This window comes from Zootoca vivipara, chromosome 10 (assembly GCF_963506605.1).
Source record: "Zootoca vivipara chromosome 10, rZooViv1.1, whole genome shotgun sequence".
NCBI lineage: Eukaryota > Metazoa > Chordata > Lepidosauria > Squamata > Lacertidae > Zootoca > Zootoca vivipara.
Window position 1 is genome coordinate 19799355 of NC_083285.1, and position 17500 is coordinate 19816854.

Here is a 17500-nt window from a genome sequence, read left to right on the forward strand (position 1 = left end):
TGCAAAAACATCTGGAGGGCCACAGGTACCCCATTTGTGTTGACCAGACACCAGTTCTTATGAGTATGTGGCTCTCTGGTTCCAGCCCATTTTTTGCCACCATTCAAGCAGTTGGTTACCACTCTTAAGAGTCTCAAACAGCTTCTTAAGACTAGGGGACCTGGAGGGGTATCTCCTCACACATGAGGCTGTGCATCATTAAAGGTCACAGCCACAATGAACATTTTAAAGCATATTCAAAGAACCCTGGGGACTGCAGTTTGTTAAGTCTGCTGGGAATTATAGCTCTGTGGGGGGCAAACCACAGTTCCCAGGCTTATTTGGGAGAAGTTGTGACTCTAAAATGCTATAAAAGTGCTTTAAATTCCTCTGCATCCTGTCACTAGCTGAGATATGGCTGGTGGATGCAGGGTAGATCTTCCCCTGTGGCCATGCCTTAGCTGTGGAGTTCCCCACCCAGGGTGATTCCAATCTTGTCCCATTCCCTGATGGTTTCCTGCTGCCTTGCAAAATATTTTCTTTTCCATTTTTGCTTGTTTCACTTGTCCTTTTAAATCTTTGAAACACTGTCATTCTTCCAGTTTTTAATGTCATAAGTGGCCTTGAGCGCACAACCCCAGAGTCGGTCATGACTGGACCTAATGGTCAGGGGTCCCTTTACCTTTACCTTTAATGGATGACTTCCCTATGAAAATGAATAGTGATGTTTTAAGAGTTGGACCCTAAATGCCTTGGCCATGGAAGAGTTAAGATGTAAATGTAATAGGTCTCTAACAGGCAGTATGACAACAATACTGAATCAGACACTCTTGCGCCCATGCTTAAAATTAATGTCGTGCCATTTCCTAAGTTCTAGAGTTTGTTATAGAAGCTTAATTTCAACACTTAGAAACAAAACAAAGTTTACATTTGATTTTCTGGAATCCAATACATCACTGACATATTCAAAACTGAGAACATCAATAATGTTCTAGAGTTAGGTTTTGTGTCACTGGGCTCTTAGTTCTAAAGCATTTACTGAGAAGTTAAGTCTCAGTAGTTTCAATGGGCCATACTTCCAGAAATGCATGCTTAGACTCGCAGCCTAACAAGGGTTATTATAAAACAGGACTGCATCTCAAATCTAAACGGCACCTTCCAAATTAGAACTGAAACCTCTTGAAGCAGAGAAAATAAGCACCTGTAACGTAGTCTGCCAAGTGCCTTTTGAGGATAAAATGGACAGTTTCTTCACATAACCCTGTATTTAGCCTTCTAACATATTACAGCTTGGTGGAAACGTAATGTAACAGGTCTGTAGTTATTGAATCTGAGGATTTTCCTAGTATGAGCCTGTTTGTCATGAGGCCAGGGGCTGACCTGGTTGAGCCAATACAGTGGTGCCTCGACTTACGAATTTAATCCGTTCTGAAGGCATCTTCGTAAGTCGAAAAATGCCATTGGAAACGCAATTTCCCATAGGAATGCATTGGAAACGGAAAAAACCGTAAGCCGAAGCAACCCTATCTAAAAATTCATAAGTCAAAAAATCCCTATCTAAAACCGCCATGTTTTTTTTCTGGATGTCGAGACATTCGCAAGCGCGCGACCATTACCCCCATTCGTAAGTCGAAAAATTCGGTTGTGGAGTCGTTCATAAGTCGAGGTACCACTGTAACTCATTTCTCATTCAGTCCTGGGTTACCTTCAATATATAGGTGAAACTCGGAAAATTAGAATTTCGTCGAAAAGTGCATTTATTTCAGTAATGCAACTTAAAAGGTGAAACCAAAATATGAGATAGATGCATGACATGCAAAGCAAGATAGGTCAAGCCTTTATTTGTTGTAATTGTAATGATTTGTCGTTAGGCGGGTCAATTATAAATGGTATGTAATTAATGAAATGTAATAGTGATGTTTATTTTCGTATTATTGTAACTATTTGTTTTATTACTGTGGAAGTTCCAAAAGAAAGCATTTGCAAAATTAAAATAAATAAAAATAATAATAAGTTGCATTACTGAAATAAATGCACTTTTTGACGATATTCTAATTTTCCGAATTTCATCTGTATATTGGACTAAATAGTATTCATACTAATACTTCACTCAGTGTAGCTATCAGCACTTTACTGCACACGAAATGCGCAACCAGGTTTGGCTAACCAAAAAGGGCCAAAACTTTCAGGGCCTACTTTGTCTTCAAATACAAAATAAGTAGACAATATAAGATAGATTCTAAAAAGTGAAATCATCAACTAATATTCACTGCATGGTATCTCCAGCATTAAGAGCTCTGCCATGCCTCTCAGCAGAGGCACTGTGTGGGCGGGGTGGAGCTAGTCCTCCCTATTCTCTTTTGAGCAGAAGGCTCTAGTCTTGTATGAGGCAAAGCAGTTGTAGCAGAAGCAACAGTAGCTGTAGACACCTCAGGCAACATGCTTCTTCCCTGGGAAGCAGAGCAAAAGCAAATATGGCAAAATATTCAGAATGAGGGATGAGAGCTACCCCCACCCACTATAGTGGCTATTGTGCTGTCACTTGCCCTCCCTGTAAGGCTGTTGGCTCCGAAAGAAAACAGAGGGGAAGGGCAGTCACACACATTGTTCTGCTTTATATAGAAATATGAACTCTGAAGAAGCCTTTGATCCCGAGGAATGTCAGATGCTCCTAGCATGCCATTAATAACCATGCTACCGAAACCAGGTCTAACAGCATTTCACAGTGTATTGGTTTTTGACACCTGAGTGCATCTTATTTCACCAACGCTACAGTTCAGCTAGAGATCTTTATGCATTATTTGTCTCATGCTTTTCCAAACAACGTGAAAGAATTCCTGAAAGGCACCTTAGAAAAAACAACAACCCCTACTGAGAGCAAGCAGTTATTAGGATATCAAAGGATGAGACACCACCAGGGCTTAAAAGTCCCCAGCAACTATGCACAATAATATTCCAGGGCCAGACAATTTTTTTGCCCCAAGTTCAAGCTCTTAATGCCATGCAGAGGTAAGCAGGGTGCCTAGGCCCAATTTGTATTGAACATTTAGCACAATTGAAAACATTGTTTTCCTTGCATAGGACAGGAAAAGTGACAAACAAGTCAAACCACCATCACAGGGCAAATCTAAATAGAGGTAGTCCCTTGGGCAGTTTCACATGTCAACTTTCTCCGAATCTCTGTAGCGGAAATATATGTGTGGGGTTCAATGAGACTAGTCCTCTTCAGGCAAATGAGTGGGATGACAGAGTGGTCAGAGGGAAAAGAGGGACAAGATTGGAAGAGGACGTGTTGGAAGCCAAAAAAAGTAACAGGGCTTAGTGAGAATGGAGAAAGAAGTCCAGAATCAGAATCAGAAATGGAAGCAGGAGAGTGCGCTGAGAGAGGCCAAGAAACGGATGATGAAGTCAGGCTGATGAAGAGGCAGGGGTTTCTCCCCTTCCTGCTGCGACAAGCTCCCCTCCTTTCTGGTCTCCCAGGACCAGGAAGGGCATGAAGCGTAAAAGTGGGCATGCTAGCACAGTCTCAGATTGCTTGGGAAAGACTGGGGAGAGGAGACTTGGGAAGCTGTGGGAAGGCAGGGACCTCCAAGCCTTGCAACTGCCTCAAAGGGACAAGACCTACCAAAGAAGAGTTGCTGTACTCATTGGGCCTAGCTCTCCTGAGCAGATCCTGTTTTTTTCTAATTGAGTTAAATTCACTTACTACGTGTGACTTATTGTTGGCTCACTCCTGACACAATTTTGCCTGTGCTACCCTTCCTTTCTGGCCCTTCAGCCCATCTGTTTGTGGGACACATTTTTTTGCACAGAAGAGACTCAAATTCCAGTATTCCTTGTTCAAATTATGCATAATTTAGTGTAGTTTTGGATGTTCTTATTAGGTCCTGCATGAAGAGGCACAACTAAGGAAGAAGAGCAGGAGGGGTCAAAAGACGGCTGGCTAAAAGTTGTGGAGCAGAATGGGACGTTCAGGGCAAAGAAGACTTGCTAACTGTTTGAAGACCTGGACAAGGTCAAGTTTAGTTTCTCATCATCCAAGCAGGTAGTTCACATGCTCATGTTTTTTCTTCTCCTTCGCAATGAGTTCTAGAAACATGCTTCAAATATGAGCCATTATTCTCACAAAGCCCAATGCTATACCAGATTCCATACACTGTGCAGAATTTGCTCTGCTGCATGTAGTAATTCACCTCTGCTTGTTCTGTGACTGCCAATGAGCCTTGAAAGCTTAGATCTTTGGCACGTCTATGATGCTATGCTAAAAGCAAATTGGCAGTGCTGGTAAAGCCTGTTCTCCATAATCTGAGAACCAAAACAAAAAGGGAAAAATGTTCAAAGTGTACATTTCACTTTTAAACCTGTGCATGTGCGGGTTGCTAACATGAAAACAAGATCCTGTATTTCTCAGGCACACACAGTTTTAATTAAATGCTGTTGAGATGGTGTCACCAGCAAGAAAGAGGACTTGGTGCAGTATTTTTCATTAATTAAACTGCCACCCCCCCCCAATAAAGAATGGTCAAGAAAATGCAGAGGAATAAAAATACATTTTCTATAGCAGATCAAAATCTAGCTAGCTTATAGCTTGTATTTCAGAAAATAAGAAAACCCCTCCATTCTTTCTTTTCCTGCTAGTGAAGCAGCAAAAGCTTTATTATTTTCTTCAGGGAACATCTACAGTATTAGGGGATTCCTACCATGAGGAAACAGGACTGGATTTTTGCTTTTTGTTCTAAGAGTATCCAATTATAAAGTGCTCAACTGGGTGATATCTGGGTGATCACCTTCTTTCTTTGACATCCACAGTATCATCACCTGTTTTTGGCATCCATGTGCCTTGAGAGACAATGGGCTGTAAAGTCAAACTGCTGGGGAAATCACAGTGCATGCTGTGGCTGCAGAGACTCAAAACTACTGCCTCCTGCATTGTCATCACCAAAGTGACCTCTTACGAGCGCAAGCCTGGGCAGTGTGCATGGAGGTCCTGGTCTGCGCAGACGATAACGACTGCACTGTACAGCCTCACTGTACCAAGTTATAACACTGCACACTCATGCAAAAGCATTTCTCTATAAAATCCTTCTCCTAGACACTCTTCAGAACTTGAACAGATTTATTTTAGTAGATACTTTGGTTACAGCTTTTAATGTTGGTGGTGGTCTGGCTTTTTAAAGTTGTTTTGCTTGTTAATTCAAATCTAGCTAGTTACTTAGGAGCTTTAAAATATCCTGAAACTTGACCAGTGCCTTTTGAATTGGTGAGGCTAAAAACAAACTGTATAAATAAATCCTGTCCTATTCAAATTTTTCAGGTGCTAAAGTTAAGATCCTGTAAACGTTCTAGCCCTGCTGAAGTATTTTAATCCCTCATGTGATGAAAAAAAGCAGGAGCAAGCATGCTAGCTCCATCGCCTACCTTATTTTCCATTAGTCGAAGGGATAACTCCTTGAGTACAGAGCCTTTCCTACTCATGCAGACTCCCCATGCCTTTTAGCAGCAGCCCTGAAGCAGCTGAACATGGCACCAGTGACTTTCTGCAAATCTGCTAAGTTCTAAAGCTGCTTGAAACTTGATGCAACAGCCCAGAATTCTACTTGTAAGCAGTATCTAACCCACTGATACTCCAGCTGTATTTCGTGTGACACATGTGTGAAATGTGACACGTCTCTCCACTCAAGCAGTGGAACTGTTAGGGACCTGTGGCTAAGTGTTTGGCATCTGCTCCAGACCTTTTCAGGCTTCAGATGTGCATTAGATCTTGGCTGCCACAGAAACAATGAAGCAGCCTATAAAGAAGAATGGTGTAACATATGGCCTATAGTTGCGTAAAGCAGAGCCCTTGAGAAAGACAAAAGGAGCTGTCTCCTTCTTCAACATCATGGAAGACAAACGGTCACTCAAAAGGCTAGATTTCAACCCATAATGGAAGGGGGTTAGTACAAGAGGATCGTTGAGTATTTTTAGAAATTATCCACCACAGATTGTCAGAATTTCTGAATTTAAACATATGTTGACCGGAAGGTTTGAAGGCTTCAGATCTCAGAGGCATAATATTTCATAAGAACAGCTGGATGTAACAATCCACATGGAAGTGCTGGAATCTTATACATTTTAATTCTTGTCAACCAAATTCAAGATTTTGTAATCTAGTGCTCTTTGTGAGGGGCCTTGCATGTGAACTGAGTGCCTCATTTTGGAAGAAGGTATTTCAGCCCATCCACAGAAGTAAGGTGACCCAAATAAGAGAGACTTCGATTATCTGAAAATGGGGACATTGCAGGTGGAAGGAGATGATTTAGGGAGAATTTTAATGTGTTGGAACTGTGTGATGTTTTGTATTACCATTTTATAGGCTATGTTTTTGCAGCTATGATATGCATGCTTACTTGGAATTTAAGGCACAATGAGTTCAGTGGGGCTGACTCCCAAGTTAGCACACAAAGGTTGGCAGCCTTTGAGTACTCTTTTATGCCAATGGTTTTCAAAATGTTATGGGCCTTCAGGATAGGGCAGGATGAATTCAAATGAAATACATTGTTCCTATAGGTTTTCAAAATGTTTCTCTGAACTCAAATCAGCTTAGAAGTAAAATGGACGACAACAGGCATGCATTACAAAGGAGTCCCCAAGTAATAATGATTGGGTTAAAAAAAGCCATGCTTATATTTCTTTTCTGATCAATACCAAAGACTGGAATATAAACTAGAAGATTTGCTTGATATTTAGGCACAGTTGCTATATGCTGAACGTGTGTCAAAACTTTCCCACTAAGGAATTTAAGAAGAACTCGAACACAGTAATATGTACTATATTCACTGGTCCCACAGGTGTGTGAAGGGAGAAGGAAATGGGACAGGGTGTAGACACATTTCTGCTCCATAAAACCACAGTCTGAATATCTTTCAAATTTGTAAGTTTCAGAAACACACATTTCCAAGACAAGATTTCCTCATTTGAAAAAACAGCAACTGAAAGAAAGTACAATGCTGCAAAGTTATGCATTTCAAATGCAAAGCTTTGGAATTCTTTCGGCCCCCAGATCTAACATTAAGGTTGGCAGAAAGGCTTTGTCTGTGTGGTGATGTACATCTGTTATGTAAACAAGAACTGCTTGAGTGAAATTTGCCTTCTCTGACTGTTTGTACTGAAGGAATTGTATGACCATAAAGAAAACAGTGAGAGACAAGCCATGAAAAAAGGGTGATACAGAAGAACAGAGGATGAAAAAGGCAACTAAAGAGTACCTGTCCCAGGAGATGCAATATACTACTTGACCTTTATTCTCTAGATTTGATTTGTTTGGAATGCAGCAGGTAATATTGAGACTTGGTACTCATGAATAGGGATACAATTGAAAGTTAGTAATTTCCACCTCAAAACCTCTTACATAGCTAGCACTCTAAAATATTGTCACTGAAGAGAAAGTATTTTCCAGTTTGGCTTATATAAATACCCTGCAGATTTCCAATATAGTTAATTTGGCAGTTGGACAAAGGTCATGAAATGTTCAATTTTCATATTAAAAGAGGTCATGTTTTGTAGAAACACTTGTTCTTTACTCTGGGGGGATGAATCAGAAAGGGGCCTGTGGGCTGCTTTGAACATGGCAGAAAACAGAGGAAGAAGAAAGATAACCTGAAATTCTTTCAAGAGGAGCAGGAAAGCTGCAAAAGAGTCAGATGCCTTGTAGATTGCCAGGGATTAAACAGAACAACCAAAGAGGGTTAATGGGATTGCAGGAAAACCAAAATATCCTTGAAATGATCACTTGTATAGACATAAAGTGTGCTCTGGATGGTGGAAGTGAGATTTGAGAACTATACTGAATAAGGGATATACCCTTTAGAACACTGTATCAGTTGGGCTGCAGAAGGACGTAAGAAAGCATTGTGAAAAGTATGAACGTAAAGGAAAGAAATCTGCAGTGCCAAACCATTGTAGATGTGTCGGTGTGCCCCCAAACCCTATGAAACTGTGGATAGTATCCTAATAACTGAACATTTTCTACAAAAGAAGATCACACATGGACTAGAAAAGATGTGAAGTCAATACATGTAGCTAAAACGTGAATTCAGAATGGTTAGACTCAAAACCAGCTTTGACTCACTGTGGAACACAAAACAAAGGCTGAATTATATCTAATAAAGCAAGAGTGCCTTAGAAAAGCTCAAGGCTCATCTCCAAAGGATGACATTTAGGCTCCATTCATATGCCACAATTTCTGGTCCAACAAACTGATCTGAACAACCAAGAATGGGCTGTGTGCCTGTGTGTTCCCTCCTCTAATCTCTTGCACCTTTTTTCAATGTAGCTTGGTTTCTTAACAAGAATTTCTCATGATGTACAAACTAAGAATGAACAACCCCTGCAAAACAGAGTATCAGTTTGATCCTGGTTTCTATGGATTGTTCAAGCCATAGTTTTCTGGTTCAGAAGCCATGGGAAACTTGTTTGAGGAACCAGGAAGTACTGACTGAAGATGCAAAAGAGGGGAGGAGGCAGTGGGTAGGCATGTGACTTATTGCAGCTCCAACAAACCATGGTGAACTAGAACTGATATACATTACTTTCAGCAACATTATTTAGGCCTGAGTTTAAGTGTATAATAGATTTTAAGAAAAAATAAGCTTGTGTGATTTAAATTAATTACCAATGATGAAACACCTCCTCACTCTCCACTTGTGTTACCTCTTTTGTCTTGTGAATGGTTCAGTATTGATTTGAATCCCAAACCAAAAACAAGCATCTCAAAAGTAGGCTCACCTATTAAATATAACGTATTAAACTGCCCAAAAGGGCACATTTAAACATACAATTATCTGAAAAAGCCTGCCAACAGCCACTTTTTACTGCCCCACCAAATACACACAAATGAACAACTGAAATGGACTATCAGAAATTGTGTTTGAATGGCTGTTTTAGTTGTCCAACTCCCATTGCCTTCATTTTGATTTCATTCTCTTACACACCAAAAACTGTTCCAGTTCATCCATGCCTCTCCTCTTGTTGTGATTCCATGATTTACAATGGTCCTTTTTGGCAGAACCATGGCTCATGCATTTCACACCAACCTCTTATGGCAAGTTTCTGATTCATTGTTGTTTTGGCACTAATCACCAGGAGCTGGATCAGGCATTTCTGTTCATTGTTTGGTTACGTCTGGTTTTTTTTGTTTTTTTTACACTAATGAATATGTGAACTGATTCCATTGATAAAGATTCAAATCAATACTGAACCATTCACTGTGTTTGAGATGATGGGAGGAAATTTGAAAGTTGTATTTCATGTTAGGTCTATGAATCTTAGGTCTATGAATGTTAGGTATTTCATGTTAGGTCTATGAAATGATAGCTCATGCACACATTTGATGCTGCCGCTATGAAGCTACGCCAATGGATGCATGAACCATTTCTTGATGATTGGCAGCTGACTGTGAATTGAACCCAATGCAGATGTGATACTGAAATTCTATCTATGGTGTTGTACCTGTGATGCCTAGGCTCATTTAAATCATGGTTTAATGTTGCACTCATCAATTGATGAGCTTTTGTGTGTGAACATTTTCTTTATATGTTTATGAACAATATGGTGTGTCGTTTCTGCCCTGTAAACTTTCCAGTGCAACTGCAATAATATTTTGGCTTTTGTTCTGCTGGTTAGAGGCTGTGAATTTCAAAATGGGCTCATATCTTTCTGTTTGTAGGATTTTTTTGTCACATATAGTTACAAACTTAACTACAATAGTTAAAATTCAAGCAATTAGCATCTCAGCTTGTGTGTGTGTGGCTGTGGCCCAGGGGTCTGAGAATTATTAATCTGCCTCTACAAACATCCAATTGTGGAGAATTCAAAAGAGAATGGAATAAAGTTTTCAACAAAGCATCCATGCATTTTGCTTCTATATAGATCCCACAAAACCCCAAAGGATCCTGCAAACTTCTACAATCCATACTATGGGGATATGACACTTTTCAGCATAAGACAGCTGCAGGCACTCTATCTCTAGAGTGATCTTTTTGTTAGAAGGAAGTAGAAAGAATTGTGAAAGTGCAACAAATGGGGGTTAGAATATTATATAAAAAAGGAACATCAACTGTTCGATCAAAGGAATGTAACATTTAAACAACTAAAGAGGAAATGATAAAGGGCTGCAGTGGCTGCTGAGCGCAACAGCATATAAGGCTAGAAAGATCAGGGAGTTGATGAGCAGGGAAGCAAAATACAAGAGGCTAGATCTGAAATGTGAAGTGAAACAATATAAAGTGAATATAGAGGAGAACAGGAGAATGTGTGTTTTTGGGAGTTGGAGGAAGGGAGACGGTACCTGTGAATAGTATCTGTTATGGTGCAGAAAACATTTTAATTCCACAGCAAATGTATTTGTTCTTTTACTACCCACATGCACGGAGCTGCATAGATCCTCCCACTTCTGGAAACACATACTCCTCAATACTTATTTCAACATGGCCAACAACATCACTATAAATATTAAAAATTTAAATACAACAAGAAGGTGGAGTGCTACCTTTTGCTCAATTGGCTTGTCAATTTGAAATGCCAGGTGGTGCTCCTAAAATCTGAAATGTTCATTCAGACAGATAGAGCCTACATGTGAATCTGATGATAAAAAAGGTCAGATATAAAGCTTCAGCATCTTATGAAGTCCACAAGTAGCAATCTTCTACCCTAAACTAAAGCCAGCAAGAAAGTAAACAAAATCTTTAACAATATCGGGAGAGAGGGACAAATTTGCCAATTTCAGTTTCTCATTTTCCAACGTTAAGTTTAGTTTGCTTCATGTTCCGATCAAATTGCAATTTGTTTTTAACATTTTAGGACACATTTCTCCTAGCACACAACTATTTTTGTATGCAATTTTGCATTTTATGAACATTTCCCTCTAATATACATCTGTGCACATGCTTTTTTGATAAAAGTACTGCCTTGCAAAATTTTGAGAATAGCAAATTTCAAATGACAGCTGTATTTCAGTTTGTGTATTGCTTCAAAAAATTGCAGAATTAAGTAGGTCCTCATTAAAATACAAAAGACACAAAATTTCTTTCCCATCTCCAACTGTAGGTAATATTTTCAATTATTTTCCTCACCTTTTTAAGACTGCAACATAACACAACATTTTCAAGCTACCTTAATATATTACAACAAGGAGATTAAATGGTGCTTATGTGTGATGTATTTCACAAAATGCTACAGCAGCGGTATCATAACTGACTCAATTAAATGATTCTCAATCATTCTCCCAAAGCTTGGTGCAGCTTTAAGCATTTGATTTATTTTAGAATATGCTGTGTGCAAATTTCACCCAGTGAACAAGGACTTTGCATCATAGAAGCCTTCTACAACAGAACTAAATTGAGATGCATCATGAGGTGGGACAAAAAGCAGAAATACAAAAAATGCAAAGACAGGGGTACAGGAATGATATGAAGTTAAAAACACAAGGGAATGAAAGGGATTGAAACTGGAATGATAGGTAACCTACTGTAAGTAGTGTGAAAGCATAACAGTAGGGGACTGGAATAATCAGATATGGGAACAATCTGACAATGGACTGGTTTCAAATTGAAGCACCTCAAACAGACCTTAGAGCAGAATAATCACACTTGCCTTTGGGAACAAAATTTAAAGAATAAAAAAAGTTTGAAAATATAAAAAGTTTGATGTTTATGCAGATCAAACTGCAAAGAAGGAGAAGGAGAAGAAAGACCCAGGCTGGGCAAAAGTTGGAAAGGTAAAGAGGATAGGGGTTGGGAAAGACAGCAGAATACAAAAGGTGGAAAAGGATGACTGAAGCTATGCAGAGCTAAAACTCCCCTTTTTTGCATAGTGTAGAATTGGAAGACGAAAGACTGACTGAGCTCGCATATGCTCATCTTTCAGATGAGCTTCCATCCTTATTTGCTTTCTTCCTCTGCACTTTTGCTAAACTCAAATGTAACCTCTGTAGCAAATACTGTTATCACAAGAGACCATGGGTGCACACACAGCTTCAACTAATAATTTTAAAATGAAGCTGAATACAAGGATTGTAGTGTGTATGGGCCAAGTAATGCGCTGGGATGGCTATAAGAAAACACCTTCAGGAAACAGCTCCTAGTTCCTTTTCTGAGCTGGTGTTTTGAGAACAGTTCAGAAAATAGCAACTCCCCCACCCCCACCCCCAACTGTTCCTAGTGAGGGAGAAAACCTCACTAGTGCTCTGGGCTAACACCTGTAAGCCCTATAAATGTAGCACTCATTCACACATTCATGTAGGTCAGTTGGTCCCTTGTACCTTGATCATTTAGCACGACGACTCACAGTGACTGTGTGAACAGACTCAAATGAAAATCACTTTTTAAAGGTGATACCATGCTGCTTCTCTGCTCTGTCTGGCTGAATGATTGGGCAGGGCACAGGCTTTTATAAGCCTCATTCCCACCTCTGGCTCACAGCCATGGGAGATTCTGGGGGAACCTAGCCCAGCACCTCACCCACTGTGAGAGTAGCAGTCTCCCACCCAGGCTTTGCTGCAAAAGCAAGGATCCATTCTTGGCATCTGCTGTACCATGGCCCATTCATTCACGGATGCAAATCTATGCCTGATGATTAATCAGTGATTAACACATGTGTGAAGTGCTCCTGTCTCTGGTTCTTTAATGTTGATGTGAACAAACGTAAAGATCCTGTGCCAGTCAAAGTAGATGATACTGAGCTATGTTCCCATTAGCTTTCTTTTTTAACTCAAAGGGGGAAATGCTTTTGTCCTTTGTGCAAATTGATATCGCTTATGCAGCGGAATGCTTCCAAGAAAAGTTAATATTAGAAAACAACGTTGCTGTTTACGTTCATCACTGTGGCTGCTGCAACCACATGGGTGTAAGGTTTCCAATAAGATCAGTTTTGGGCATCACAACATGGCAGCAGTCAATAGTCAAGTTTACATGTAACACAGTAACATGGTTTAACATCATGTGCATAGGCTGGAACAAGATCATGCAAGCTTTGGGCTTGTGGGGACAGAGGAATGGTTTATTCAGAACCAAAGATTGCAGATTATAATGAACTCTGATTAGTTTAACATGTCACCTTCCTAACCTATGGTTTGATGCTGGACTGTTCTGAAACTGACCAGAGTGCCTTATAAACTATGATTCCTGTTTTACATGGGATGACAAGCTGGGATCAAGGAAATGAACCTAAAGGCTGCTCTTGGCTACATAGAAGTTGAAGGAGGGGGACCATGCAAGTCCAAATCTTGCTTGGGCTCATTCCAGCTTGTGCACACAGTGCTAAACCATTGTTTAGAGCTTATGTGAAAAATGGGCTACTGTCATCAATTCACAAATGGCAGAGCAACCTGCACTGTACTATTTCTACCTGTAATGTGTGAATGAGGCATTAGTTCATGAAATCAGAAGTCAGGGAAATGAAGGAGAAGGCAGCATGGATCTGAGTTCAGCTGAATTCTCTTAAGAAGTCCTTCAGCTGAATTCTCTTAAGAAGCCCTTCTGAGCTTTGGACACGCAATGGTCCTTCACCATAAAGGAAGCACATCAAAATTTGATTTCATGATACATTCTGGGACACACCTCACTTTGATTGATTTTGACAGCCACTTTGGTTAATGCCTAGAAGAAACATGTGAGGAAAACTGTGCCTCTGTGCATGAACAGAGTACATTTTCTTCTATACTAGGTACCAACAAACACCTGGGCTTCAAAGAAAGGAATTAGAGACTGCAGTTTTAAGCAAGTCAACAAAACCATATTAAAATTATCCCAACTCACACAGGAGCTGCTTCTCATGTTAGCTTCCTGTGAGATTGTCTCCTAGGCAGATTTCTGCAACAAATACCACAGTCTGGTAATAGACCAATCAGCATATGATCATATGACCTGATATGACCTGAAAGTAAACCTGAATACAACTTGACCTTTGCCAAGAAAACCTGAGAGTTAAACCATATGTGAGGTGGGAGATCTATGATTCAAACTCCTAATGTGTGCTTTGATTTTACAAAAAGCAGATTGCGAGGGCCCCAGTTTGGATCAGTGCCATGGTGCACTTGGGATGAGGAGAATTAATCCTTTGCTTGTGCACCATGGCCATGAGCCCACGTGCTCCCTAAAGCTTTCATGAATTACAGAGAGGGAAACAGTCTTGTATTAAGTAAGCTTTGCCCTGCCTGGCTAAGAGCAATTTGGGTGAGTGATTTAAATTGGGAAACTGGTGCCAGGTCAAAGTGTTAGATCCATCTCCTTGCTTCAAATTGGGGGCTTGTTGTAAATATAAAATTACAGGGAGTTCGACCACTGAACTTCCACATCTTATGTACCATAGTTTCACCCTGAATAAGAGAACTCTCAGTCTACATGAGGACTCTAGAGCTAGTGATTTTAAGAGCAAGGACTTTGTAAAGCTTCACTGCTTCTGCTTTTACTCAGAAGTTTTATTTTATCTTAGGTCTCATTCATTACAAATTTATTTGAGGTTGGTTATCTGACTGCCTAATTGGTGTGTTCCTAAATAACTTACCCACTCAAATCAGGAAGACTGGGATCTTGAGGTAGGTCCTACAACATCTATCTATCTATCTGGCAAATGTTCCATGACTAACTTTATCTGGCACCTTGATCTCAGTGTGCGACAGCGGATCTGCTCTGTAGTACTAACACATTATCATTGAAATATTGATGCTATAGCAAGTTCAGTTACGCTGCACTGGGGTACTGCTACCACAGCCTATCCTAAGCAGTTGCATGCTAGTGAAGCAAGCCTTGGGACATGCTATCTTCTCCCCCATTTTTGATACTTAGATTTTGTAGCTCCTTCCACACAGTTGTTCATCTCTCACACTGAAATCATTTGTATAATCTGCACTCAGCTTCAATCATTAACATTATCTATGCACTTTGTAGCATGCAAATACCACTTGGCACAGTGTTGTGCGTGCTGGTTTAATGTACATTGTACATGCAGTATATCCTATGTACAATCAGTATGTACTGCTCAGTGCACATACAGGAAGAGAAAGAGAGACAGAGAAAGAAAGAGATCTGCTCCCCTGTTACCAAACAACTCTAAATAGCAAATGTCATTCATTTATATGAAATAGCTGTTTTTAATACACATGATCTAATTCTTGTTTGCTCTTTAAAGTTTTATTGTCTTGGCATTTTAGACAGAAAGAGAGCATTAGCATACTCAGGAGAAATGCTACAAGTAAAAGGCCTGAAGCTACCCAATGCATGGTTGATAGCATACAGCACGGGATATAAAAACTTTTGCCTGATGGCTCACTTTACTTGTTTTAGAGTACTGTTGCTCTCCAGAGCTTATATTCATGTTCTTTCTACTTCAAGTTTTATTACTTCTTTTGTATTATTTAATACATCTAAAGACACTTCCAAAAGACAAATTTTTCCATTTTGAAAAAAAGTAATGGTTTGGAACTCGCTAAAACACATTAATGGTCTTGCTCAGTAGTGTGTGCCTATAGTCCCCCCACCTCGCAAGGTGATACAATAAATGGCAAATAAAGCAATTAGGCAGATGATCTTCAAGATATAAATATATCTGTCAGAGAAATAAACCAGGAAGCAAAACCACTTGGAAATCTCTAAGTGTACAAAGGCAAATCAAAATGAACATCTCTGATAACATACTAGGGGGGGAAATCTATAACGTTTGACTTGAAATTACTATTCCAGCATTACATGTATAGTAAATATGGAAAATATGAAAGAGAAAATTAAATAATAAGGACACACTGAGTGCAACATTTTAAATACAAGGATATTATCATTAACTAAGGACATAATTGTACACTAAAAAGAATCATTCTACATCTATGTCTACTTAGATGTCACTTCTCTAATTATTATATAAATAACCTGGGAAATGATACCTCCAAGGTACATGTTTTACTATTTACTAAACAAAAAAATGCCCCATTTGACACCCCTGATTAAGGCCAGGCATTTCTTAGGCCTCATACACATTTTTGAAATCCACAATACATCAATTTTTAATACTGCCACTCTCTGAGCTGCATTAAAAAGATGGTGGGGGAAAGATTTTAGAGTAATTAATGATATAGTTAGCTGCTAAATATTAATAGGAATCGTAGTCTTGCATAAAATATAACATATAAACCTTGCCAATACAGACACACCAGTAATTAAAGTTGAATATGTAATTACGCTGATTTATAAGACAGGCAAAAAGTTACACTTTACTAGCTTCTATGTAAACTCTGGGTAACAGTTAAACTTTGCATTTTATGGTAATATAAATGGGCAGTATCCCTGTGACAGTCCATAAACACGATAAGGACTTGTGGGTCTATTTAAATTACTACTAATTCTTAACTACTCCTGCTCTGCAATCCTAACAGATGAAAATTCAGTAAAGAATCCAGATATTTGATCGGAAGTAGAATTCATTGCACTGAATATTCAAATAAGATGTCTGAGTGGTTTGAGGGCGGGGTGTCCCAGCTGTGTATCGCTTGGTAACGAATTGATGGGTCTATGGACCGTAATAAAGATTGTTGTTGTTCAAATAATGATGATCACAGGCACAATAAAAGCACCTATCTTATGAGCAGTGTCATGCCAGTATTTATTGCAATCACATTAACAACTTGTTTCTCAAGGCTGAAACATGGTTGTATACACCCAAGTCCTATCTAAACCAAAGAGATGTTCCGAGCACACCTAGCTGTGTGGGGGGCTGCAACCCAAGGCCACAATGCACAGAAAATGAGATTCACATTCTTTTCTATGTGAGAGAAACCTTTTGCAAGCACACAAGCATTTCCCATTGCCCACTCATGTCACCATGCAGTGAATTTGATTTGTTTTTTTGGGGGGGGGGAGGGGGAGTATTCCCATCATGTGAGCTGTTTCTCAGTCCACGTGAATAGTTTCTGAATATTCTTGCATGCATTTGAAAGGATGTTAGGGGAGCGCAAAGTTTTTCTCAATAAAGGATGCTGACCGCACTTACATGTGAGGCTGAGGAGAGCAGCCTGGGCTGCTGTTTCCATTGCTGTCAATGTGATCCAGCGAACCATTGAGGTCTTCATGGACTGCCTGTAGTAAGCCACTGGATGCGTTATTTATCAATCCGGGGTTACCAAGCAAAGGTAAACTACTCTCTGCCAGCGCAGCCTAGCAAAATAAAGATGCAGAGTTTTTAGCCATTTGATCATTGGAAGTAGCTTCAACATGTATTGATGTAGATCTGTGTAAACAGGCCCAATTGATGACTAGAAACATCTCTGGGCCATTTGTTCCACATCTGACTTTGTACACATGCCCACACATTCGTGCATCGCTGCATGGAGCTACCAAATGTGCTCTGACACCGACATGCACAATGTTTTCTGCTTTCAAACTATTTCTAACATCAAAACACACTTAAACTCTCAACCCTCACGCAGCATACAGTTCTTTTGTCCTGCAGACACCAGCTGGATGATATTTTTTTAAAAATGACCAGAACTTAACTG

General features: G+C 39.7%; 1 protein-coding gene across 9 annotated transcripts in view; it reads right to left on the reverse strand.

Annotated features, from left to right (window-relative positions):
- FOXP2 (forkhead box P2) overlaps positions 1–17500 on the reverse strand; it is a 356609-nt gene that overhangs the window by 8174 nt on the left and 330935 nt on the right. For all 9 annotated transcript variants that reach the window (XM_035128710.2, XM_060279589.1, XM_060279588.1 and 6 more), the window contains one exon: positions 16996–17159. In XM_035128710.2, the coding sequence (XP_034984601.1) occupies positions 16996–17159 (164 nt within the window). The remainder of the gene's footprint in view (positions 1–16995; positions 17160–17500) is intronic.